Source organism: Sus scrofa, chromosome 11 (assembly GCF_000003025.6).
Source record: "Sus scrofa isolate TJ Tabasco breed Duroc chromosome 11, Sscrofa11.1, whole genome shotgun sequence".
In the NCBI taxonomy this organism is placed as follows: Eukaryota; Metazoa; Chordata; class Mammalia; order Artiodactyla; family Suidae; genus Sus; species Sus scrofa.
In genome coordinates, this window is record NC_010453.5 from 26,324,464 (window position 1) to 26,351,153 (window position 26,690).

Genomic DNA, 26,690 nt, shown 5'->3' on the forward strand with positions numbered 1-26,690 from the left:
AAAAAAATCCAAATGCCTCTAGAAGTGGGGGTGGGGGTGAGGGCCAGGCCAGGATCATAAATCTGTGGGTTCGAGCCAGATGTCAGTAATAGAGAATGGTAGGGCCTGAGACACACTGAGACATGAATTGTGTGAAATACAAATTTTATGAAACAATGTGGAGCCTTATAAAACATCTGTGGGCTGAACATGGCTTTGGACTACATGTTTTAGATTCCTGAAAAATGTAAAGTAGGGAACTCCATTGAATGTTGTGTGTGTTGTCTGGGACAACCAAGGCTTTTTTTGGGGGGGGGTCTTTTTAGGGCTGCACCATTGGCATATAGATGTTCCCAAGCTAGGGGTTGGATCAGAGCTGCAGCCGCTGGCCTACACCCCAGCCACAGCAACTCTGGATCTGAGCCAAATCTGCAACCTACACCACAGCTCGTGGCAACGCTGGATCCTTAACCAAGTGAGAGAGGCCAGGGATGGAACCTTATGGATATTAGTCGGGTTCATTAACCGCTGAGCCACAACGGGAACTCCCCAGGGCTATTTTTTTATGGTTTTATGCTCCTAGCCTAGAAGGCTGATGATTTAGTGTAGTTTGGAGGGGATTTCCCTTCAAATATCTCCCTCTTGAACCTTCTAGAAATTGAAATCTTAACCATTAGGGTGTGGGGAGTTGGGGGGAGGGGTGACTGTGATGATTAGGGGATTAATGGTTCTCATTAAAATGTAAATGTGCTATCTATAATGGAAAACCTATTGATTTTCTTTTGGCTGTTAACACTTAAGCATTTTAAGACAGTAATCAAAAAACTTTGTAAACTGTAATTATACCCTTTAATATTGCTCTTTGATTACCTAGTGTGTATGAGGTAGCCTTCGACAGTCCAGGATTGCATAGACAATACCTCTTGGCCCTGCCTTCAAAAGCTTGTCTGCAAAAATTAAGGTGGTGCCTTTTTGCTCATTCCTGGATCCCTGGCATCCCGCAGTGCCTGGAACAGAGCCGGGAAACTTGATGAATGGGAGCTAGGCACTGCCCCAGCCCTGTGGATACACATGACAAATATTCAAGGTGAGGTGTGGCGGGGCAGGGGCGGGGGGCGTGAGTTAGTTTATCGTAAAAGCTGTGGGAGGGAGTTCCCATCATGGCTCATCGGAAACAAATCTGACTAGCATCCAAGAGGATGCAGGGCAGGTTCGATCCCTGACCTGGTTCAGTGGGTTAAGGATCTGGTGTTACCGTGAGCTGTGGTGTAGGTGGCAGAAGTGGCTTGGATCTGGCGTTGCTGTGGCTGTGGTGTAGGCCAGCAGCTGTAACTCTGATTAGACCCCTAGCCTGGGAACCTCCATATGCCGAGGGTGCAGCCCTAAACAGAAAAGAAAAGAAAAAAAAAAGCTCTGGGAAGGAGAAGAGACTGGGGGGGATGTATACAGGTTGTGGGGGAGAGGGGCGAGGGGTTCAGGAGGAAAGGGGGATTCTGCTGGGGACCCCCTTTTCCCTAGCTTGTCTGGAAAGCTTGGGTGGCAAAGACCCCAGCACAGTAATCGGGCGGGGCTGGGGGCTGGGAGCTGGGGAACAGCTGGAATTGAGGGGCCCAGCTAGAGCAGAGCTGGTGGTGGGGTGACTCTAGAGAGCCAATGGGGCTGGTGGTGGCCAGTTGAGAGGCTCTGCTGGATGGGCACCCAGGCCAAGCTGCTGGTAGGCTCCTAGCCTGTGAGGGCTTCCCACGAGGTCCTTCAGGGCAAGCAGAGCACTACCAAGGCCTGGATCTCAGGCCACCCTGGACTCTGTGACATAAACTGTTGACCTCACAAGAACCATGCCTTGGGTATGAGTTAGAGGCCCTTTCCCAAGCCCACTGTTGTCATGCTTCCTGGTACTGGAAGAAAAGGATTATCTCACGTTCCTCTCTCCCTGGTTTGAGTGATAATTTTAATAACTTCAGGGTTTTATGTTGGTTATTTGCTGCTGATAACAGAGCTGTTAATTGCAGCTCTTATCAAAGGCCGTTGGAGCAAGATTGTTGGAAGTGAAAACAACGCTTTCAGGTGTGACTCAGGCTCTCCCCCCAGGTTTGACACCTTGACTCAGCTTAGGTCAGGACACCCTGTTAGAGCCTGGAAGGGAGGATTGAACTTGACTCCTGTCTGTGGGCAGCATTAGAGGTTTTTCCTGGCTTCTGCCATCTCACCTGCAATGTTGCAGCCTCGTCTCCTCAATACGAGGAGCCAGACTATTTGCACAAGCCTGTTGTTCGTGTCCCCAGAGCTATTAAATGATTCCACCTCTTCTTTCCTCTCCAAAAGCCTTGATCTGCTCCTCAAAAAATGAGGACAATCATATCTAACTGATGAATTGCTGTGAGGAAATGTGGTATGGTTGAAAAAGCATGGATTTTGGGATCAGATGGACAAAGGCTATAATTTCTTCCCTCCCATTCACCACATTATTGTGTAGTCTGCTTAAGCTTTCAGTTTCCGGAGTTCCCATTGTGGCTCAGCAAAAATGAACCCGACTAATATCCATTAGGATGCAGGTTCGATCCCTGGCCTCACTTGGTGGGTTAAGGATCCAACGTTGCCGTGGGCTGTGGTGTAGATCACAGACGTGGCTTGAATCTGGCATTGCTATGGCTGTGGCATAGGCTGGCAGCTGCAGCTCCAATTCGACCCCTAGCCTGGGAACTTCCATATGCCGCTGGTGTGGACCTAAAAAAAAAAAAAAGCAAAAAAAGAGTCTCAGTTTCCTCATCTGGTAAAATGCATGTCATCGCATTGGCCTTCATTTGGCACCAAGAGGACAAACTGGGAGAGTTCCCATCGTGACGCAGCAGAAACGAATCCGACTAGGAACCATGAGGTTGTGCATTTGATGCCTAGCTCTGCTCAGTGGGTTAAGAATCCGGTGTTGCTCTGAGCTGTGGTGTAGGTCGCAGGCACGGTTCAGATTCTGTGTTGCTGTGGCTGTGGTGTCGGCTGGCAGTTGTAGCTCTGATTTGGCTCCTAGCTTAGGAAACTTCATATGCCAAGGACCCTAAAAAAAAGCAAAAAAAAAAAAAAAAAAAAAGACAAGCTGGGCTGGCAGCACGCTCCCTTTCTTCCTCATCTATATGGATTATCCTTAAGGTCCTAACTCCTTATGGACACGTAATAGTGGCTCATCATGGGGTCTTATTATCTCACTTTCTCTGGGCTCCCAGGATACTCCTGCACTGGGTGGTACTCCCTTTCACAACCTATTATTACCCTTCGTTGCAAAATGACCACTCTTCTCTCCCTTAACCCACTCTCCCAAGAAGTTGGGCTCCATAGATGTTAGGAGAACAGCAATCTGATTAAATTGATTTTTTTTTTTTGTCTTTTTAGGGCTGCACCCATGGCATATGAAGATTCCTAGGCCAGGGGTCCAATCAGAGCTGTAGCCACTGGTCTACACCACAGCCACAGCCACGTGGGACCTGAGCCATGTCTGCGACCAATACCACAGCTCATAGAAATTCCAGATCCTTAGCCCTTTGAGCAAGGGCAGGGATCGAATCTGTGTCCTTATGGATACTAGTCAGATTCATTTTCACTGAGCCATGACGGGGACTCCTGATTCTTTTTTTTTTTTTTTAATTTTTTTGCTTTTTAGTGCTGCACCTGCATCACATGGAAGTCCCCAGGCTAGGGATTGGACCAGAGCTATAGCTGCCAGCCCATGCCACAGCCACAACAGCACGGGATCTGAGTCACATTTGCAACCTATACCACAGCTCATGGCAACTCCAGATCCTTAAACTGCTGAGCAAGGTCAGGAATTGAACCCACGTTCTCATGGATACTAGTTGGGTTTGTCACCCACTGAGCCACAGTGGGAACTCGTGGTTAAACGGATTCAGATCCATCTGCTAAGGAATCATCCTCCTCTCAGCTTTACAGGAATACTTGCATTTTCTTTTCTTTCTTTCTTTCTTTTTTTTTTTTTGGTCTTTTTGTCTCTTCAGGTCTGCACTCGTGGCATATGGAGGTTCCCATTCTAGGGATCTAATCAGAGCTACAGCTGCCAGTGAATGCCACAGCCACAGCAACTCAGCATCTGAGCCACGTCTGCGACCTACACCACAGCTCACGGCAACGCCAGATCCTTAACCCACTGAGTGAGGCCAGGGATCGAACCTCAACCTCATGGTTCCTAGTCGGATTCGTTTCCCCTGTGCCAAGATGGGAACTCCTACTTGCATTTTCTAATAGACTTTCTAATCAATGGCAGAGTCACCTTGGTAGGAAGCCTGGTCAGAGGAGCAAGGAAAGCAGAGAATTTCAGATATAACAGGCGGCAGTGGTGTTAAGATTGGAGAGGCGTGGAGGTTGGTCAGTTATACAGCCCCATTGTCGGCAGCACCTTCACCTAAATCTGTTGCTGGGCAGCGTGTGAACAAAGAACGCAGCTATTTGAGACCTAAATCTAGATGGAGATGCCAGCTATCTGTACCCAAGGGCTGTTCTTTCGAAGATCTGAAGGATTAAGATCTGCTCTGCTGTTAATATTATTGTTTAGAATTTGCATGGTGCATTTTATTTTCAGAGTTCTTTTTATTCATTAATTAGTTATTCATTTATTTAATGCAGTTTTTAATTGTGTGCTTATTCCATCTTGCAAAGGTAGAATTATTCAGAGGAACATTTAAAAGAAATTAACAGTATGACAGGGCTTATAATTGTGCTTTAATCTTAAATTAATATCCCTCCCGTTTTCGCGTTACCAGGACAATTATCCCAAACAGTACCAGAAGCAGGAAATTATGTATTGCCCCATATATGGCACCCCTCCCGGAGAGCACGCCATTTATCATGGCTTTTTAATCTCCTCCGTGTGCAATGGAAGATAAAACATCTCAACCGTATCTCAGTGTTTGGAGGAGATTAAAGCCCTGCAAACACTGTGCGTGTTTCAGCCCGTTCCTCTGCTATATCTAAATGGGTCAGAGTTTAGGTGGCTTTGAATACACCTGCAGGAATGTGGCTGTTTGTTTAGAGTTTCTGGGGACCCTCTGAAAAAGTCACCGAAGGAAAACCTGGAAACATGTAAGTTTCTCTCAATATTTACATCTCTCAGGACTACCTCTTTTTCAGAGCTAATAGAACCTGCCTGTGACGTGCTAGGTTAGAGCAAAGAGAGCAAAGCTGGCCTTTAGATCCTTGGACCACCGAGGGACTTCTTTTCCCTTAGAAGAGAGATCCTCACTTTAGGCTGTAGCCCTCAAAATGACAATGCTGCCCCCATCTTGCCTGCCCTAAAAGGAGACCTGGGAGGGGAGTTCCCGTCGTGGCTCGATGGTTAATGAATCCCACTAGGAACCATGAGGTTGTGGGTTCAATCCCTGGCCTTGCTCAGTGGGTTAAGGATCCAGTGTTGCCGTGAGCTGTGGTGTAGGTTGCAGATGCGGCTCGGATCCTGCATTGCTGTGGCTCTGGTGTGGGGTGGTGGCTAAGGCTCCGATTGGACCCCTAGCCTGGGAACCTCCAGATGTTGCGGGAGCGTCCCAAGAAATGGCAAAAAGACCAAAAAAAAAAAAAAAAAAAAAAAAAGGAGACCTGGGAAAGCTGCTTTGGGACCTGGAGAACAGCCTATTGGAAGCTGGGTTAGTCAGGGACCTCCAGGAACAAAGCCAATAGATTAAACCAATATAAATAGGAACCATAGAAACCAGCGATTATATATGTCAGCTGGCAGGATTGTGGGGACTGTGGAGTCCCAAATCTGTAGGGAATGCTGGACATTCAAGTAAGAGTTGAGTTTAACGTTAAACAACTCAAGGCAGAGTTTCACTTCTTTTCTTTCTGTCTGTCTGCCTGTCTTTTTAAGGCTGTGCCCTGGCATATGGAAGTTCTCAGGCTAGGGGTTGAATCAGAGTTGTATCTGTGACCTACACCACAGCTCACAGTAATGCTGGATCCCTAACCCACTGAGATTCCTAACCCACTGAGCAAGGCCAGGGATCAAATCTGCGTCCTCATGCATATAAGTTGGGTTCATTACTGCCGAGCCACAAAGCAAACATCCGAATTTCTATGTTTCACTCTAGAGGCAGAATTTCTTCTTTTTAAGGAAACCGTGAGTCTTAGGCTCTTAAGCCCTTCAACTGATTGGATGTGGCCCACCCACATTATGGAGGATAACCTGCTTTCGCTAATGTCAGCTAATTGCAGACAAATAATCTCAGCCAAAAGATTGCGAAGTGATTAAAGATTACTGATTGTAAATGTCAATCACATTTAAAGTCACATCCTTCCAGTAACACCTAGATGAAGCTTTGACCAAAAAACTAGGCACCATAACCCAGCCAAGTTGGCACATAAAATTGACCAGCACCAAGACCAAGCATCTTGCTGACTGTGGAAACCATCGTGTCTTCTTCACATGACAAGCAGGGGACTCCAAGGCTGCCTAGGGAGCTTGCTCAATTGGTAGTTTCCTCTGTCAAGCAGATTCCCTCCTTTGGAGAAAAGCTCTGTATGGCCCTTGCAGGATGGCAAGCTTTCTTTGCATCTCTTCCTCTCTTTGGCTTCACTTCCCCTCTTCCTGGCCCAGCATTCCTGACCTCCCATTCAGGGGCATGGGGCTGCTTCCACATTGGATTTTTTTTTTTAAACTTTTTCTTTTTTTCTTTTTTTTTTGTCTTTTTGCCATTTTGGGGGCCGCTGCCATGGCACATGGAGGTTCCCAGGCTAGGGGTCAAATTGGAGCAGTAGCCACAGCCAGTCTACGCCAGAGCCACAGCCATGTGGAATCTGAGCCGCATCTGCGACCTACACCACAGCTCATGGCAACGCTGGATCCTTAACCCACTGAGCAAGGCCAGGGATCAAACCTGCAACCTCGTGGTTCCTAGTTGGATTCATTAACCACTGAGCCATGAAGGGAACTCCAACATTTTTTTTTTTTTTTTTTTTTCCGGCCATGCTCATGGCATGCAGAAGTTCCCAGGCCAGGATCGAACCCAAGCCACAGCAGTAACAATGCCGGATCCTCTTAATGCTAAGGCACCAGGGAACTTCCACAGTAGCATTTTTGAAAAGCAAACTCATATGCTTGTAATATACATCCAGAAAAACGTGCAAACTATAAGCGCACAGCTTAGTGGATTTTCATAAGCGAGCCTCTTCACATAACTAGGCCCAGACAAAGAAATGCATCATTCCCCCTCCTCCGAGGCCTCCCTCATACGCCACCCTAGTCATTACTCCCGGTGCTTATGGGTGACCTCTATTCTGACCTGAAGCAAAACATTAATTTTACCTTCATTTTGAATTTCATATAAAAGGACAACACAGGAGTTCCTGTCATGGCTCAGTGGTTAATGAATCCAACTAGGAACCATGAGGTTGCCGGTTCGATCCCTGGCCTCGCTCAGTGGGTTAAGGATCCGGCGTTGCCGTGAGCTGTGGTGTAGGTCACTGATGCGGTTCGGATCCCGTGTTGCTGTGGCTCTGGCATAGGCTGCTGGCTGCAGCTCTGATTGGATCCCTAGCCTGGGAACCTCCATATGCCGTGGGAGTGGCCCTAGAAAAGGCAAAAAGACAAAAAATAAATAAATAAATAAAGGACAACTCAGGAGTTCCTGTCGTGGCTCAGTAGAAGCAAACCCAACTAGTATCCATGAGGATGTGGGTTCGCTCCCTGGCCTCGCTCAGTGGGTTAAGGATCCAGCATTGCCATGAGCTGTGGTATAGGTTGCAGACATGGCTCAGATCCTGAGATGCTGTGGCTGTGGCACAGGCTGGCAGCTACAGCTCTGATTCAACCCCTAGCCTGGGAATTTCCATATGCAATGGGGTAAGGCCCTAAAAAAGACAAAAAAAGTTAAAAAAAAATTAATGAAAGGATAATACAGTAAGTCTGCTTGCACCGTAGCCTAGCTTTATGTGGAAAAATACCATATGGTGGAAGATTCTTTGAGTGGCTCTGTCCGTGCCTTTAGTCTCTCCTTGCAAACAACAAATACGGTAGGTCTGCTCCAGCAGAAGCTATGGACACACATGGTTACCTAAAGGCTGTTAGAAGCAGCACCCAGTGAAAACACCTGGAAGGGGCCCAGCTTCCACATTCTAACAACTGGCTTCAGCCCCTGGTCTGACCTCTCCGAAGTTCCTCCCAGTGAGGGCAGCTCTCCTGATTTGCCTTGTGGGGAATGGGATTTGGAAGTACTCTCTCGAACATTCCTTTCAGAGTTCCCATCATGGTGCTGTGGCAAAGAATCTGACTAGGAACCATGAGGTGGCGGGTTCAATCCCTGGCTTCGCTAAGTGGGTTAAGGATCTGGTGTTGCCGTGAGCTGTGGTGTAGGTTGCAGAGGCGGCTCAGATCCCGTGTTGCTATAGCTCCGATTGGACCCCTAGCCTGGGAACCTCTGATTGGACCCCTAGCCTGGGAACCTGCCATGAGGTGCAGCCTTAAAAAGTGGAAAAAAAAAAAGGCTGGGACTTTCTGTCACTCCTGACCCACCTGTTCTCACCTCTCAGGGCCCTCCTGGTTTTCTGCAGTGTTTTCTTTTTCTTTCTTTCTTTCTTCCTTCCTTCCTTCCTTCCTTCCTTCCTTCCTTCCTTCCTTCCTTCCTTTCTTTCTTTCTCTCTCTCTATCTTTCCTTCCTTCCTTCCTTCTTCCTTTCTTCCTTCCTCTTTCTTTCCTTCTTGTTTTGGACTCTTTGCTTATAAGCATTGGGGTTGGTAACAACTTAATGTACTACCCCTCTGATAAGATGCTTGTATCTTAACAGTGCTGTAAGCCATGGGGCAGCCCTGCTTGGGGCGGGTGTGAGGGTGGGGCATGGTCCATGAGGGCTATTTGCTTCCATCCCCTTCAGTGGCTTCTTTCCTCCTCCAAACCCTTAAATAGGATACTACTCAAGGTTGTAGCCTTGTGCCTTTCTCTTTATTATATTGCTCTTTCTCTTTCTCTCTCTCTCTCTCTTTTTTTTTTTTTTTTTTTTTTTTTTTTTTTTTGGCTGTGCCTGCAACATGAAGAAGTTCCCAGGCCTGAGATCAAACCAGCTCCCCAAACCATGGCATCAGTGACAACACCAGATCCTGAACCCACTGAGCCACCAGGGAACTCACATTACATTACTCTTGATCACAGATATTAGTTCCTCCCATGCCTCCAAGTACACTCCTGACTACTGACTCCTGAGTTTCTGCAGCCAGCGGACAATTTCCTCCTAGGATCTTACCCACTCCTCAGACCTGTCCTCTTTTCACACAGCCCCTTCCTGTGGTTGACAGAGCAATAGTCCCAACACCCACCAAAGATGTCTGTGACCCCATCCCTGGAAACCGGGACTGTTACGTTGTAAGGCAAAGGGGAATTAGGGTTGCAGATGGAATTAAGGTTCCTAATCAGCTGACCTTGAGAAGATAGATGATCTTGGATTATCCACAAGAACCCAGTGTCATCACAAGGGTCCTTGAAAGTGGAAGAGGGAGGTAAAGAAAACAGTTAGGGTCAGAGCGATGGAGTGGGGGAGACTTGACCAGACATGGCTGGCCAAAGACAGAGGAGGCGGCCACAAGCCAAGGAATGCAGGCAGCTTCTAGAAGCTGGAAAAAGAAAGGACAAAAATACCCCAAAAGGGAACGCAGCCTTGATAACACCTTTGATTTTAGCCTAGTGAGCTCTGCCCTAGAACTCTAAGACAATAAATGTGAGTTGTTTTAAATCAATCTTGTGGTAACTTTTTAAATAGCAGCAATAGAAAATGACTACACTCCCAGCTAAACTTTGAGCACATAGAGGGCAGAAAACACTCCTTATACTTCTTTCTGTGTCCCACAGAGTGTATATAGTACCTTGCGTATGTTAGGTGCTCAGTAAATATTTTCTCAGTGGCTGGAGGCTGGTTCCAGGAAACTGAAAAGGGCAAAACCAGCCTTTGTGCCTTCCCATCACCCTCTTAGAAACTGGTTGTACCCTCCTGGGCTCTCATCCTGGCCCCTTATCATCAACCATTCTTAGATTTCCTTCCTGATCTTATGCAATCTCTGTTAATGGATGATATGTTGATTGGACCCTTCCTGGGAATATTTACACTTAAAAGGGTGGCCTTAGAGCTATAATCATACCCACACCCAAAGGCATTAGCCATAATGATGGAACAAGTAGGTGATGAGGTGACATCCTTGAACCAGTTTCCTATGGGGTTGTTAGCTCTCCTTGCCTACTTCTACCCTGATGCACAATGTTGCCCTTGCTGTCTGCCCTTGCTGAACAGAAACATGGGGACAGAGTTTTGGGTGAAGGAGAAAAAGAGCTTTATTGCTTTGCCAGGCAAAGTGGGCCATGGCGGGCTCATGCCTTAAAGACTGTTCCCCTCTTGGGACAGATGAGAAGGTGGTTTTATACTTTGCAGAGTGGAAAACAGGGCCACAGACAGGTTCAGGGAAGAGGCAAGCTTTCATTGTTTCTCAAAAGCTAGTGTTTAATGGCTCCAGGACTGGTTCCGGTGGTCCTCCTTCCCGGAATGAAGAATGATTTATGGAGTAGTTCTTAATTAGTTGGGGTTTTTAGTTCTACAGAAAGGCTCAAAGATATTGTTATGTATATTCCTTAGGGAGGAACCAGAATCCTGCCCCAAGGCTGCACCATTGTCTCTTGAGGGCTCCCACCTGGTCTGTGCATCCCCTACCTTTCCTGATTAGCAATTGCCCTTTGGAACTCAGGGAAGGTCATGGAGGCTGAAGATCACTCCTAAAAACCAGAAATGGAGCACACAGAAAGCCTTGTGTGCCCAGGACCCCCACAGGACCTTGCTCCACTACAATAAGAGGCCAGAAGATGTGGGTCCTAAACTTGGCTTCTTCACCAACTTCCTGAGTGTCATTCCCAGTCACTTTACCTCCTGGACCCTGAGGAACAGGTTAATAAACCCTCCCCACCTCATTGGCTATAACTCCAGGACACTTCAAAAATTGGGGTTCGGGATGACCCTGCCCAGAAATTAGCGGGTGAGACAGTAAGTCTGGTTTGTACCCTTGCTTGTTACAGTATTTAAAATGGACACACTTGGAAGATGCACATTTATCCAGTGACTTTCTATGCTCTTGGAACATTGAGGGTAAGAATACTGCCATCTTGGTGCTTAGCTTGGCTATACTGGGGCCATTTTAAGTGCTATTTTTATATCGGAACAAGCATGGGCACATTCCAGACCACTTTCAGGCATTTTTCAAGGTGGCCAGGAGGTACAGTCAGCAGGTGTCCATGCTGCTGTCTCTATTCTCATACCACTTTCCTTTTACCCCAACCCCAGGCTCAGGCAGGTGAACAGAACCCGGATCTGGCCGCTCAGAAATTCAGCGGGTGAGACAATGCCTCTCTTGGACAGTCACATTTCCCCTTCTTCCCCTGGGCTTAATTTCTGACCCTCTTGTCCCACCACCTGGTGTGATCCACTCTGTCACCTCATCTGCTGTGTGGAGCGATGGCATTTCTCCTTCTGCTCAGACACACCTGTGTCCTGCTGCGTGTAACAGTAGAAGGACCTTGTGGAATCAGGGTCACCATCGGGGTTTTGGTCTCAACTCTGCCACCAGCCAGCGGGGAACTCTAAGAAGCTCACCTTACCGCTATGGGCTCTCTGCTCCTCAATTAAAAGGATGAGCTTGGGGTAGATGGACTTGAAAACTGGGGCTACCAAGAACCCCCACACAGAATACTTTAAGGACTCCTATCACTAACACAAGGAGGCCCCACCTTCTCACAATGGCTCACAAAGCCTTTCATGATCTGACCCTTCTTTACCTTGAAGGCTTTTTCTTATTCTCCTCCTAAGATGCCAACTTTTGGCAATAACAAGTGCCTTGCTATTTCCAGAACTTGCCATATTCTCTTATTCTCAGAACTTTGTAGATGATGCCTCTCTGTCTTCAGCACATTTCCTGTACTTTTCTCTCTCTCTTTCTCTCCCTTCGATTCTTACTTACTTTGGGGGGCTCAGCTAAGACTTTATTTCCCGAAGTAGTTTTTCTGGCCCACTCAGATCCTGTTAGGAGCTATTGTCTTGCAGGCCACTTGCATGCTGCCTTTATCTCTATTTTGGCTTAATTCTAATAGCCTGATTACTTGTCTGAGTCCTGTCCACCTTTGTGAGTCTGTAGGCTTCTCTAAGGCAACATCTGTGATTTGTTCCCCGTGGAATCCCCAGTGCTTAGACCTGTCCTGGCCCCAAGATGGTAGCCACTGACCATGTGTGGCTACTGAGTCCTTGAAAAGTGGCTACTCTGAGTTGAGATGTGCTGGAAGTGTAAAATACACCCTGGATTTCAAAGATTTAGTTAAAAAAAAGGTAAAAAAATTTTACATTCTTGTTCATAATTTTTTTTTTTTTTTTTTGGTCTTAGGGCCACACCTGAGGCATAAGGAGTTTCCCAGGCTAGGGGGTCAAATCAGAGCTATACCTGCTGGTCTACACCACAGACACAGCAACATGGTATCCAAGCCTCGTCTGTGACCTACACCACAGCTCACAGCAATGTCAGATCCTTAACCCACTGACTGAGGCCAGGGATCAAATCTGTGTCCCCATGGATACTAGTCAGGTTCATTTCCACTGAGCCAGGACAGGAAATCCTCTTGTTTATAATTTTTAAAAATATTCATTACTTGTTGGAATGATAAGACTTAGGATAGGAGTTCCCATCGTGGCGCAGTGGTTAATGAATCCGACTAGGAACCATGAGGTTGCGGGTTCAGTCCCTGCCCTTGCTCAGTGGGTTAACAGTCCGGCATTGCCGTTAGCTGTGATATAGGTTGCAGACTCAGCTCAGATCCCGCGTTGCTGTGGCTCTGGTGTAGGCCAGTGGCTACAGCTCCGATTCGACCCCTAGCCTGGGAACCTCCATATGCCGCAGGAGCGGCTCAAAGAAATAGCAAAAAGACAAAAAAAAAAAAAAAAAAGACTTAGGATATACTGTGTTAAATAAAATACATATATATTACCTTTTTAGGGCTGCACCCATGGCATATGGAGGTTCCCAGGCTAGGTGTCCAATTGGAGCTGCAGCCGCTGGCTTACACCACGGCCACAGCAACACCAGATCTGAGCCGCATCTGCCACCTACACCACAGCTCACAGCAATGCTGGGTCCTTAACCCACTGAGCCAGGTCAGGGATTGAACCTGTATCCTCATGGATGCTAGTCAGATTCGTTTCTGCTGAGCCACTACGGGAACTCCCTTTGTTTAAAAAATAAAATATATTTTTAATATTAATCTCGCTTTTTAAAAATTTATTTGGCTACTAGAGGATTTAAAATCACATATGAAGCTTTGCATTTGTGGTTTGTGTCATATCAGTATTGAACTGTACTGGCCTAGAATATATAGCCTGGCCCATCTATTGAGTGAATGAGTTGGTAGATGGATTGATAGGAAAGGGTAGGTGAATGTCATCCTGTCTCAGCCTCAGCTCATGTTGCTTTAATGCTGGCTTTGTTTTAGGTGTGACCTCATGGCCCTCTCATGCTGAGTGCTCAGAGCTGGGCAGTCTTAGAGGGCTTGGGTCTCTCAGGTATGGGGCACATTGGGGTAAAGCACACTGCCTGGAGCCTGTTGGCACAGTCCTGCAGGCACATGGTACATCTTATCCACGTCTTCAGGAATAAAATATTAACTTGACATCCTGAATTGGGAACAGGATAGATGCTCATTTTGAACAATCAACACCCTCCAATACCATCGGGGCATTTTCTTCTCGTTAACAGTGGGTGAGGACAATTCTCTTACTGGAAACTTCTCATTTTATAATATCTTGTAATCAAACAAGATGTGTCGATTGGTTTGGGAATTTTCCAAAGCTCTGTACTCTTGAAGAACAAAGACCTCTTTTCTTAAAGACAATCTGTAGCTTTCTTTTGTGTATAGAACTTTGACTTTTTCCTCATTCTATAGTTTGTGGGCTGATTGTAAAACTAGACTGGGAAGGGGAGTTGAGCAGATCATGCTTATCATTGTCCGGAGTCTTTGAACTTTGAGTTTTGGAGGATTTAGTTGTGGCTTGGAACAGCCATGGGTGTTCCAAGAACACAAATGTCTGAGGTGCTAAATCTCTAATTGGACCCAGAAATGCTCAAGTCTGGCTGACATTTTGAAAATCATATTCTTAGAAGACAGAAGGTTCAGGTTCTTATAATTGTAGGCAGCATTGCATGGCGCTTTGAGAATTTCCATGTGCTTTCTCACACAGTCTCTCATTTGGTCCTTATATTTATTGGTGCCCTTTTAAACAAATCTCTTTGATTGAATTGTCTATATTTAGTGTCTTTCATTCCTTTCTTCGCACTCCGTGTTAAACATCCTCAGTCACGCTCTCAGGCCCACCACTCTGTTAAAGGGTCACCCTGACACACACGTTGCTAAGCCCAGTCATCAATTCTCAGTCTTCTTATTTTGCGTGACCCCATTGAGTCATTTGACACAGTTGATTGCTCTTTCCCTCTTGAAATTCTTTCTTCATTTGGCTTCAAGATTGTCACAGTTGCTTTCTTCTGACCTCCCAGGCAGCTTCTCCTTCTCCTTGGCTCTCACCTCCACATCTCCCTGTATTTTAACCTTGGAGACTTCTAGACCTTAGATCTCAGACATTTTTTTAAAAAGTCTATAATCACTTCTTTGGTGATTTTTCACCAAGTCCCATGGTTTTAAGTATTTATCAATATGCCAACCATTCTATCAGCCTGGACCTCTTTCTTAATTTCAGACTTACACAACCAACTGTCTACATAGCACTGCAACTTAGATATCTAAGAAAACACCTCCAGCTTTGCATTCCCAAAGTGAGCCCCTGGACTTCACCTCTAGACGTGCTCCTTCTGTGGTCGTCTCCATTCCAGTTGATGCCAATGCCATTCTTCCACTTGTGAAGACCAGAGACCTCAAGGTCAGCCTCCTCTCTTTCTTATACAGCTCATGGCAGATATTTTTATCTCTAACATTAAGTTTCACCCAGAATATGACCCTGGTTCACCATCACCGCTGCTGTCCATCTGGTCTGAACACCATCATCTCCTGCCTGGATGACCTCAGAATTCTCAGAATCCTGGATGACCTCAGAATTCTCAGCACGGTCTGATCCCAACCGAGTAGTCAGAGTGATCCTGCTCAGATAGAACTCAGATCATGTCTTTCTTATTCCCCCAATGGTCCCCACTTACCCAGAGACAAAGCCAACATCTTATAATGGTCATGAAGGCTCAGTACAGCATGGTACTCCCCCTAAACCATGGACAAGTCTCTTCCACCTCATTGCATGTCAGCCAACCTGGCCTCCACTCTGTGTCTTGAATTCCAGGTGACATGCCTGCCCTTGTCATTTTGCACTTGTTTTTCCCTGGAATGCTCCTTCTCTACTCTACATCTTTACTCCAATGTCCTCCTCCTCTATCTCTACATCTTCATTCAAATGTCTTCCCACTGAGCCCTTCCCTGACCATCCTACTTAAACACACCCCCCCCAATTTCCCTGTTCCCTTTTCCTACTATATTTTTTTCTCCAAAGCACTTAACTTCATCTAAATTACTACATATTTTACATATTTATATTGTTTATTGTCTGTCTCATATTAAATTGTTAAATCCAAGATTTAACAATCTTGGCATCTAGAAATGTGCCTAACATATAGGACACAGGTATTAGAGATTTGTAAATAAATGAATGGTCTTACGAACTAAGCATTACTGTGATTTTTCTCCCTTCTGTGAATGAAAGAATTGGGAGCTCAATAAGACCCAAAGTGACACCAAGTTATGCATGCACACCTATAGATACCTACGAAACAAAACTAAACTAAGCACAAATATAACATAACACAAACTTCCTTGGGCGTTGGACCCAAGGAAGAGTGGGGGGCACAGGGTCAGGATTATGCAGAGACTACTTATATTTGGTAATGGTGGGTCTGGTCACCAGAATCTTGTAACTAAGCAATACACTGGAAGAAGTTCGGGTTAATGTTTTATAAATGTTACTTATTTTTAAAATAGTCTTGGAAGCTTTTCATTAAATATTAATGTTCATGAAGACATCAAAGTCACCATCATTCTAACTCTTAAGCTTTGCATCCTAAGCAAAGTTGAAACTGTAAAATGTCATTATACAGCAACCCGAGTGCGAAATTCTTAAAAGCAAGACCAAATTAGAGAAGGCTCAGTTCCTCTCATCACGATAGTGCTGGCTCCTTCAAGTTCCAGTTGCTGGTTGCCAATTGCCACTTGATAGACACAGAGGAGAGTTCAAAGTGTACCTCTTCTACCCTGATGCAGCAAAGCCCATTTTTTTTTGTTTTTGTTTTTGATGATGCAGATTAGAAAGTAAGATTGCAAGTCTCATTTTGGAATTTTACCTCTTGTAGAAAGACTTTCTTTCCTTTCTTTTCCTCTCCTCTCCTTGCCCCTCTTCTCCTTTCCTTTCCTCCCTCCCTCCCTTCCTTCTTTCTTTTTTTTGAATTTTGTGGGCTGCACCTGCATCCATGGCATATGGTAGTTCCCAGGCTAGGAGTCAAATCGGAGCTGCAGTTGCCAGTCTACATTACAGCCACAGCTTTGGGAGAATGAGCCACATCTGCAAACTATGCTGCAGCTTTTGGTAACACCAGACCCTTAACCAACTAAGCAAACCCAGGGATTGAACATGCATTCTCATGAATACTAGCTGGATTCATTACCACTGAGCCACAACAGGAACTCCTCTTTCTTTCTTTCTTTCTTTCTTTCTTTCTTTCTTTCTTTCTTTCTTTCTTTCTTTTTCTTTCTTTCTTTCTTTCTTTTCTTTTGGCTACACTTGTGGCATGTGGAAGTTCCTGGGCCAGGGATCGAACTCAGGCCACAGCAGTGACCTAAACCATAGCAGTGACGGTGCTGGATCCTTAACCCACTATGGCACCAGGGAATTCTAGGAAGACTTTCTTAACCCTCTCGAATTGGTTAGATGTCCCATAGTCAAGGCTGGCTTCATGAGCATGTACCCTGTGTGGTTCCATAGGGCCCCCTACTTAGAAGAGTGTTACAGGCAGTTTCATGCTTTGCTACCACTGTCTTACAAATTTTTTTTCCCCCTTTTTTTACCACTGTACCTGTGGCATGTGGAGGTTCACCGGCCAGGGATCAAATCTGAGCTGTAGTTTCGAACCATACAAGATCTGCAGCAATGCTGGATCCTTAGCCTGCTGTGCCACAGTGAGAGCTCCCTATTTTAATTTTTTTTTTTTTTTTTGGTCGTTTCAGGGCCACATCTGTGGCATATGGAGGTTCCCAGGCTAGGAGTGGAACTGGAGCTGCAGCTGCCGGCCTACACCACAGCCACAGCCACATGGGATCTGAGCCACATCTGTAACCTATACCACAGCTCACAGCCAGTGAGCGAGGCCAGGGATTGAACCTGTATCCTCACGGATACTAGTTGGGTTTGTTCACTGCTGAGCCACAAGGGAGACTCCAAAATTTTTTAATCACTTTTGAACAAGGGGCTCACATTTTCATTTTGCACCGGGCCCACATGGGCCAAGCTTCCCTGACAAGTCGTAGCAGAGCTGGGGAGGGAGTGACAAGTGAGGATCAGGAAGGACATGGCAAGAGCCAACTTCAAGTATGTTGAAAGCATCATCGATGAGGTTGGGTTATTTGATAGTTTTGTGATCATATTTGCATAAATTTTCTGCACATGTTTGGCTATTGCTTCCTTTTATGATTCATTAAATGTTGTTCTCTTTAAATTGCAGTTTCGAAATTTGTTCCATTGTGTTCTGAGAGTTTTCCCAAACTCATAAATCTAAGTTTAGTGATATGGCATGTAATCTTTGGTAATACATTTTAACGTGAGGCTGTTCTGATGAAATAGGAGAAATGCAATATCCCAATTGCCATGTTCTATTTTTTTTTTTTTTGAGGAGATTTTCTTTGCCTCTGAAAAGCTGGTTTTTCAAATTTGAAATCGTTAGCACAATAACTGCATATCCAAAAGGCCTATAAAGGCTGGAGAGGTCACACACATAAAGGAAATTGAGCAGGTGTGAATGATAGGAACACGGCCAACTGGGGAGAGTAGGTGTGTGGTTTAAAGGGGCACCTGCTCACAGCTCCAGCTCAGATAAGGGGCATGCAGGTCTGTCCTTCCCAGAACTTTCTTTTACCCACAGAGGAACTCCAAACCTAGCAATTTATGTGAAATCTCTTGGCTTTTAACAGTATGAGCTTGGAATTCCCATTGTGGCTCAGGGGTAATGAACTCAACTAGTATCCATGAGGATGCAGGTTTGATCCCTGGCTTTGCTCAGTAGGTTAAGGATCCAGTGTTGCCAGGAGCTGTGGTATAGGTCACAGGTATGGCTCCCATCTTGCGTTGCTGTGACTGTGACATAGGCTGGCGGTTACAGCTCCAATTTGACCCCTAGCCTGGGAACCTCTATATGCCACAGGTGTGGCCCTAAAATGACAAAATAAAATAAAACAAAAATTAAACTGTGGGCTCAAATAAAACACCATGTGACCCTTCTTACAGAGGTAATTCTCAACACGATTCCCTCATTTTATACCAAAGAGCTCTGAAATATTTTCCTTTCTCCTACCTGATGAACCTTTAAAGATAAAGGAAGGAAAACTGTAATTTCATTGGGAGGTTCTTTAGAGAGAATTTCTATAACATTCGACACTTAGGAAGAAATGTGAAGCTTGAAATACAATGACAGCAACCCACCTGCTTAGCTAAACACCAGTCAGTGGGAAGGGCCCTTTGATGGAACATCTGATGTCTCAGTCTCCTCCAGAAGCTTATCCATCGTAGCTAACAACACTGTAGGTTCCACCATAGTGCTATGCAATAGAAATATAATGTAAGCCCCATGCGTAAAATTTTTCTAAGAGTGACATTAGAAAAACATAAAGAGAGACAGGTGAAATTATGATATAATGAATGTATATCGAAATATAAATATATAATAATGTTAATATATTAATATTATAATTATATATTTTAATTAATTCCATAAATCTAAAACCATAAAACAGGCGATCAAGATAAAAACAAGTAAGAAGATATTTAACCTTCTTTTATACTAAGTCTTTGAAATTCAGTATGTATTTTCTTTTTTCTTTTTCTTTTTAGGGGCCTGTGTGTATTTTATACTTATAACATGCTTTGGTTTACACCAGCCATGTATCAGTTGCTCAACAGACACAGGTGGCTAGTGGCTACCATGTTGGAAAGCTCAGGTTTGACTCGTCCTGCTGTGCTTACCTGTTCAATGTCATTCAGCTAGGATGTTGGCAGATCCCATAGTTTTTCTCCGTATTTTGGACTCCTTTTGCTACATGGCCTTTAAGTGCACAATTCTGATACCTGGCCCAGGCTTGGCATTTGTAGGGTTTGAGAAGATTCAGGCAGGGAAGGAATGGAAACAGAAAAATGAAAGATGAGACTAAATCTGAAAATGCTGCAGGAGTAGCAGGGGATCACATTTAGAATTTCCAGGTGACAGATTTTCAAAGGAGCAGAAATGTGCCTCTTTCTCAGAGAGAGGTGTTACGAGGCTACAAGTAACGATGGGGAAAAGGAGCCTTGCGGAGAAGGCTGGTATTTGTTTCTTTGCTTGTTTTTGTTTTTGCTTTTTAGGGCGGCACCTGCAGCATATGGAAGTTCCCAGGCTAGGGGTCCAGTCAGAGCTACAGCTGCTGGCCTATACCACAGCCACAGCAATGCAAGATCTGAGCCACGTCTGTGACCTACACCACAGCTCATGGCCACACCAGATTCTTAACCCACTGAGTGTGGCCAGGGATCGAACCTTCGTCCTCAGGTATGCTAGTCAGGTTTGTTACTGCTGAGCCATGATGGGAACTCCAAAGGCTGGTGTTATACTTCAGGTGATTTGGATGTGAGGCAGGCAGAGCTCCTGCAAGGGGGCAGATAAGCAAGAGGCAGAAGCACCTTCATCTCTCCTTGGGAAAATCAACTAACCTGGCTCTTTGAAGGATGACTGGGTGATTTACAATATCCAACTGCTGTGGGGAACTCAGGTATTGCTGTGGGATGTGGTGGGCCTCAAGGCAGTGATCAGGAGACAGCAAGAGGAAATTGATGGGGTATACCTTAATCCTAAGTTCAAGAGTCTGTCTGGAGGGGGTCCAGAGATCAACTCGAGTCCATCAGCCCCTGATGGTTGTGGGTGTTTGCAGATGGTACCCTGACATCCAGAGAGAAATCGTTTTGAGCACTCTTGTGGCTCATTCATCCAAGCCTTCTCTTAGAGGAGGTAGAGTTTCTCTTTTTTTCCTAAAAAAATGAGCATATGTTACCTTTCAACACATTTTGGGGGCGGGGGTGGTTGTTTTTGCTTATCAGCATTTGCAAAGAACTTGGGACCAATTTCCATTCGTTGCACTTTTGACAAGTTTGATGTGGCCTTTTGTCAACATTGATGATTCTGCTACAGATTGAAAACAGAAGTATTTGGTTGAAAAGTCTATATTTTGGAGTTGGAGTCTCCTAAACCATGAGGGCTAAATCTGCATCATTCCTGATACAGGAGAGATGTAGGGAAGTAGAAGTAGCATTTGAGTCAGACCAAGGAACACCCTTAGGAATTCTGATCTGAGGGTGGGTGGCTAGGGTGACCACAAGAGATTGCCTGGCATGGGCAACATTATGACCCTGGAGAGAATTCAGGGAGCCTGATTTCTTGTACTCACATAATTTCTCTTGCTGGGAACTCACTTCCTTTTCTCCAACAGTTTTGAAAATTCACAGTTTTTCACCATTCTTATTGCATCAACACATTCATCCATTCATTCACTCGTATCATTGTTTTTTTTTGTGTGTGTGTGTTTGTTGTTGTTGTTGTTGTTGCTATTTCTTGGGCCGCTCCTGCGGCATATGGAGGTTCCCAGGCTAGGGGTTGAATCGGAGCTGTAGCCACCAGCCTATGCCAGAGCCACAGCAACGCGGGATCTGAGCCGCGTCTGCGACCTACTCCACAGCTCACGGCAACGCCGGATCGTTAACCCACTGAGCAAGGGCAGGGAACGAACCCGCAACCTCATGGTTCCTAGTCGGATTCGTTAACCACTGCGCCATGACGGGAACTCCAACTCGTATCATTGTTAAATATGTCCCTTCAGGGTGCAAATGTTTCCTGGGCACCAGGTGTCGGGCACCAGGTGTCAAGCACCAGGCTAAGTGGTGGAGGTTCAAAACCATCAGGGCCTTTGTCTCCATTCTTAAGAAACCCAACAGGTGGCAAATTCTTCCCACATCCACCACCCAGACTGGGTCGCCATCGTCCATCCAATCATTTCTCGGTATTCGTGTAACTGGCTTTGGGTCCAATTTGTTGTTTTCATTTGTAGGAGATTCTCTGAAGTGGCCTGCCTCCCCTCAGTGACCAGACACATTTTTCTTAGCAAGAGTTATGCTGTCTTCTTTCCATTTTTTTTTTTTTTTTGGTCTTTTTGCCATTTCTTGGGCCACTCCTGCGGCATAAGAAGGTTCCCACACCACAGCCACAACCACGAGGGATCTGAGCCACATCTTTGACCTACACCACAGCTCAGGGCAACGCTGGATCCTTAACCCACTGAGCAAGGCCAGGGATCGAACCCGCAACCTCATAGTTCCTAGTCAGATTCGTTAACCACTGAGCTACGACGGGAATTCCGCTTTCTTCTTTCTTTGTAACTCTTCTCAGGGCCTGATACTCAATACAGAAGGTCGCCTGATACACATGGCTAATGAAGGCCTATACACATCCTTAAGCTTCTTTCCAGGGTACCTTAATGAGGTCAGTTGATTATTCTTTTTACATGTCTAGGATTGCTAAGAGTAATTTGAGGTTACCGGGGGTGGGGGCAACAGACGTAGGAAGGGTCACCCCAACACAGCTTGTATAGGCAGCCTGCTGACTCAGCCTGGCCTCTGTTGTCCTTTCATAGCCTGGATACACTAAAGACACTGTCTTCGGAAAATCCCATGATGTGCTGGGCACTGGTTTTTAATGACAGGGGAATTAAATTAAGGCTTTATCTACAAGGGCATCTTTCCCCTGTGTTGCAACTGTTTGAGCAGTCCAGCTCTAGGGAGTTCCCCTCATTCCATGCACACACAGGACCGCTTCAGTGAGGAATGCAGTGTTTGTCGAGTGAATTTCCGTGACCTCTGACTCTAGAGGGAGCCCGGTGCCGGAGCAAATTTTTATAAATAATACACTGTTTGCTTTGCGGTGCTGATCCTGTCTGCCAGTCTTTCAGGCTGTCAAATAACCAGGAGGCTTGTTGTTTCTTAGGACAAAGGTATTTGCAGAGGAACCGGTGCCACTATTATTATTAATAATCTCATTACTGAGTCATCACCAATTGCTTTTGTGCCTTTGCTGCTACCAAGTTGCATGAAATCTATGGGGGCACACGGGGAACAAAGCCGCTTCTGAGCACAGCGGTGGGGGGTGTCTTTCCTGCCTACGGCACACTTGTGTTTCAGAGAATTGCCACCTCATTCCTGCAGGAATGCAAGCCCTCTGGAAAGAGATCTCCTAAAGGATTGGTCATAGGAGCCCCTGAAGGTAGTCATGACTACAGGCTACCATTGTTAATGAGATTTTTTTTTTTTTTTTTTTCTGACAAGGGCACTGACATGCTCCTTGGAAAAAGGAACAAGGAAAGCTCATTATAGCCACAGACAGAGGTTATGAGCAAACACGAAGAGATTTCGCCCTTTGCTTTGGTGGGAAGCAGGAGGAAGAAGGAAATTGCGATGGGGATGGGGTGAGAGTAGAGAAAAGCTCTCTTTATCCACATTCATAGCGCTAATCTCAGGATAATGGATTCGGTGCCAATTTCCATTCTCCTACATGCCCTCTGCTTTTCCTGCCTTGAGCCAGGCATCCGAGTGGCTGGAACATCCCACCAAAGAGGCTGAGGATGAATTGCTTCTCACAGGGTACGGTGGGCTTCAGCGCTCCCACCGTTTCCCAGGAGGTCCTGCCCAGCTGGAGCAAGCAGCCTTCAGGGGTTGGGTCCCCTGCCAAAGAGCAGGATGTCCAGACCAAGTCAAAGGTTTAATAAGCCACCTATAATTATTTTAGCATATGTATGTCCCAAACATGGCCTGGGACATTCATATACTAAAAAATGATTTGTTGGTGTTCCCACTGTGGCACAATAGGGTTGGAGGTGTCTCGGGAGTGCTGGGACACAGGTTTGATCCTTGGGCTGGCACAGTGGGTTAAGGATCTAGTGTTGCCACAGTGGTGGCATAGGTTACAACTGCATCTAAGATCTGATCCCTAGCCCAGGAACTCCCTATATTGTGGGTAAGCCAAAAAAAGAAAAAAAAAAAAGATTATTTACCTGAAATTCAGTTGGACTCAGGCTTTCTTTTCCTGTTTTTTGTTTGCTGAATCTGACAACCCACCAGAGGGCAGGTTATGAGAAATGAGGGCTTCATAATACTCTTCCTACCCCCTCTGTCCCTGAAGATTCAAGTGACTCAATCTTCACTGCACATTGTCTTGGGGCACATAATGTAGGGAGACCCCACTGCTTCCAGGAAGCTCCTGGGAAAATGCTCCTGATCTGACTACCTGGGTCTGTTCTATCTGTCTCTGATCTCCTTGTCACATGAATGTGGGTATAAGGTTGGCCTGAGAAGGCACCCTGTGTGGTTCAACAAGTGTGTTTCAATGGGGAAGCAGCAACGACAACTTGGATGGCTGGGACAATATGGACCCTAAAGTTGGGGCGGGACTGGTGTGAGTAGGGTGTCCACTCAGTGCACTAGGTCAGGGGATGCTGGACCGGGGATAGCATTGGGGTGCCTTGGGGGTACGCTTTCCCTCCCTGTCTCTTCTCCTTTCCTCACTCTTCACTCATTCATTCATTCATTCATTCATTCATATTTTTCTCGCCGGTCCCATCTGCTGCATATCTGAATAGCGTGCCAAGGGTTTGAGGCTCTGTTTCTTTCTTTTCTTTTTGTCTTTTCTAGGGCCACTCCTGAGGGGTATGGAGGTTCCCAAGCTAGGGGTCGAATCGGAGCTGCAGCTGTTGGCCTACGCCAGAGCCACAGTAACGCAGGATCTGAGCCGCATCTGTGACCTACACCACAGCTCATGGCAACGCCGGATCCTTAGCCCACTGAGCAAGGCCAGGGATCGAACCCACAACCTTATGGTTCCTAGTCAGATTCGTTAACCACTGCGCCACGACGGGAACTCTGAGGCTCTGTTTCTCAAACAGGCACAGTGTTCGTTCTGAGAGTTCGTGCAGCCTGTGAAGTAAATAGAGTCTTCAGACCAGGTCTTCTGAAGTGCTCCTGGGATGGGGCTGGGGATGGAGTGAGGCAGGGGCCTTCTTTCCCTGTTTGGAACCCAACAACTTTACACATTGAGCCAAGCTTTAGGAAATGAAAACTGAAAAAAAAAAAGCACAAATGATCTGACACTTGGAGTCCCCGTCATGGCTCAGCAGAAATGAGTCTGACTAGTATCCATGAGGACGCAAGTTGGATCCCTGGCCTTACTCACTGGGTTAAGGATCCGGTGTAGCCATGAACTGTGGTGTAGGTTGCAGATGTGGCTCAGATCCCGCGTGGCTGTGGCTGTGGTTTAGGCCAGTGGCTACAGCTCCAATTTGACCCCTAGTCTGGGAATCTCCATAGGCTGCAGGTGCAGCCCTAAAAAGACAAAAAAAAAAAAAAAAAGATCTGACATTTTGTAGAGCCCTTCAAATCTTATAAGCATCTTCTTGTACAATATTTCATTTAATTCGGACCATTTAGGAATTGTTACAATCCTAGGGGGCTCAGTGATTTGCCTGAGGCCACTGGCTAATGAGAAAGCTGGTTTTTAATATTCAGGCCAACACCTTTTTCACCCCGCAGGAGGAAGGCAGAGGTCACGGAGGTGTGTGGAATGGTGGCGAGGTGTCAGTGGGGCCAGAAGACCATCGTTACCTGTAGGTTTCACAGACAGCTCCTTGAGCTCTTGAACGCTTGACAGGATCTGGGACAAGGTCAAGATAGAACCTTCTAGAAACTGCTCAGTGGGAGCGGGGGCGGGGAGGGTGGTGTCTCCCCTCTCTAGACAGGGTCTGGGGCAGCCTCCTGCTTGGGTTCTTTCTCCTATGTCAAGCTCACAGTGGTGTGGCGCGTGCTTGATGGCGCAGGACCCTGAGTTTCCAGGGCTGACACACTTGTGTCTCCTTCCAAGTCGGGGCTGTGGAGAGACCTCGGTCTAGAAGCAGACCCTGCAAGAAGGTAGAGGTCAAAGGCAGCCGGGGCAGTAGCTGGGAATTCCTGGGGAGGGGGGCCCAGTCTCTAGATGAAGGGCCCTAACTTTTTCTGGAGGGCAGCACTCAGGACAATGGGGACTTGGGGGGACAACTAGAGATGGCTTCAGGGCCAAGGACTGAGGGTTGCTTTTCCTTCCCACCCTCGCCCCACCTCATACCCCAACCCCCCAGCTCTGCTTCGTCCACAAAGACTACTTTCATCTCTCTCAAGGAAGTGTCAAGTCAGAAACCAGATATTGGGCGTGAAAAGGCACACTTGAGTTAATATTTGGCAGGACATCCCCAGAAGCTAATGGCAGTTGGCAGAGTGGGGCTCGGAGCCCTGGTGTGCAGGTGACTCAGGTTTCCCGGTATTGTCGCCCTCCTGGCTGGTCACGTGCCCCTCAAGGGGCTTCCTCTTTCCCTAAAAACTGCCCTGATGGGGAAGTCCCCACTGGGCACTATAAGAAGCCCCCTGGGGCTCAGGGCTCCTGCAGAGAAGCCAGCGGCTCCAGCCTAGAGCACAAGATGTGGCTGGGTTTCCTCTGCCTGCTGGCCCTTCTGGACCTCCACTCTGCGGCTTTGAGCACCACCCCGAGATACTTCCCCACGTCCTATCTCAGCCGCAGCCCCACGTCCATCTCTAACTGGTCCAGCTCCAGCGCCGAATCCCAGGTGAGGAGGCCCCCAGAGTCTGAGACATGCGTTCCTTCCCTTCCTCTGGCTTTTTGGGGACCTGAATATAATTTCACGGATGGCTAGGCCTGAGCACGCGCAAAGATTTACGACTCCCTTTGTTAACGGCAGGCGCCCTGGAAATGAATTAAAACCCGCATAAAGTAATTAAATTGTTAGCAAGAGAGACGGCTTTTTGCTTCTGCGGCTGGGGGCTTTAGAGAAAGAGGCTAAGCTTTCAAGAGGTTCTCAAACCTGGGAGGACCTTAGAAATGGGGCGGGGTGGAGGGGACTCTTGAGAGAGTGGAGATGAGATGCTTGGCTTCTCTCCTGGATGGATGAGAATGGTTGTGGGGGGGGTACTTGCCACTGGAATCCAAAAAGTTGCCTAATCAATGTGCTGCCCATTAGAGACCCATAATGCTCTGGTTGGAAGCCTGGCAGTTTCTCTGAGCCTTGTTTGTAAGGAGTTGGGGGGCAGAAGAAGGGGGAAGAAGTCACTGGTCTTTAGGAAAGTGCTATTACGCATGCGTGTTTCTCCGTGCAAGGAGTTAACTCTTCATTTACACTCTGAAAATATAGAAAGCTCCATGGAGAGAGATAGTGAAAAGCATGGACAACTAAGTCTGAGCTGTATAACAGGCTAGTTTAGGGACTTCAAGCCAATGACATCACCTCATTAAGCCTCTATTTTCCCATCTCTACAATGGGAGCATTAATCTTCCTTACCTCT

At 46.4% G+C, this 26,690-nt stretch overlaps 1 protein-coding gene across 1 annotated transcript in view; it reads left to right on the top strand.

Annotated features, from left to right (window-relative positions):
* The window catches only part of OLFM4 (olfactomedin 4), a 122,584-nt gene that overhangs the window by 71,516 nt on the left and 24,378 nt on the right, over positions 1-26,690 (top strand). The window contains exons 3-4 of the mRNA XM_003482903.4: positions 24,894-24,967; positions 25,554-25,957. Of these exons, the coding sequence (XP_003482951.2) occupies positions 24,894-24,967; positions 25,554-25,957 (478 nt within the window). The remainder of the gene's footprint in view (positions 1-24,893; positions 24,968-25,553; positions 25,958-26,690) is intronic.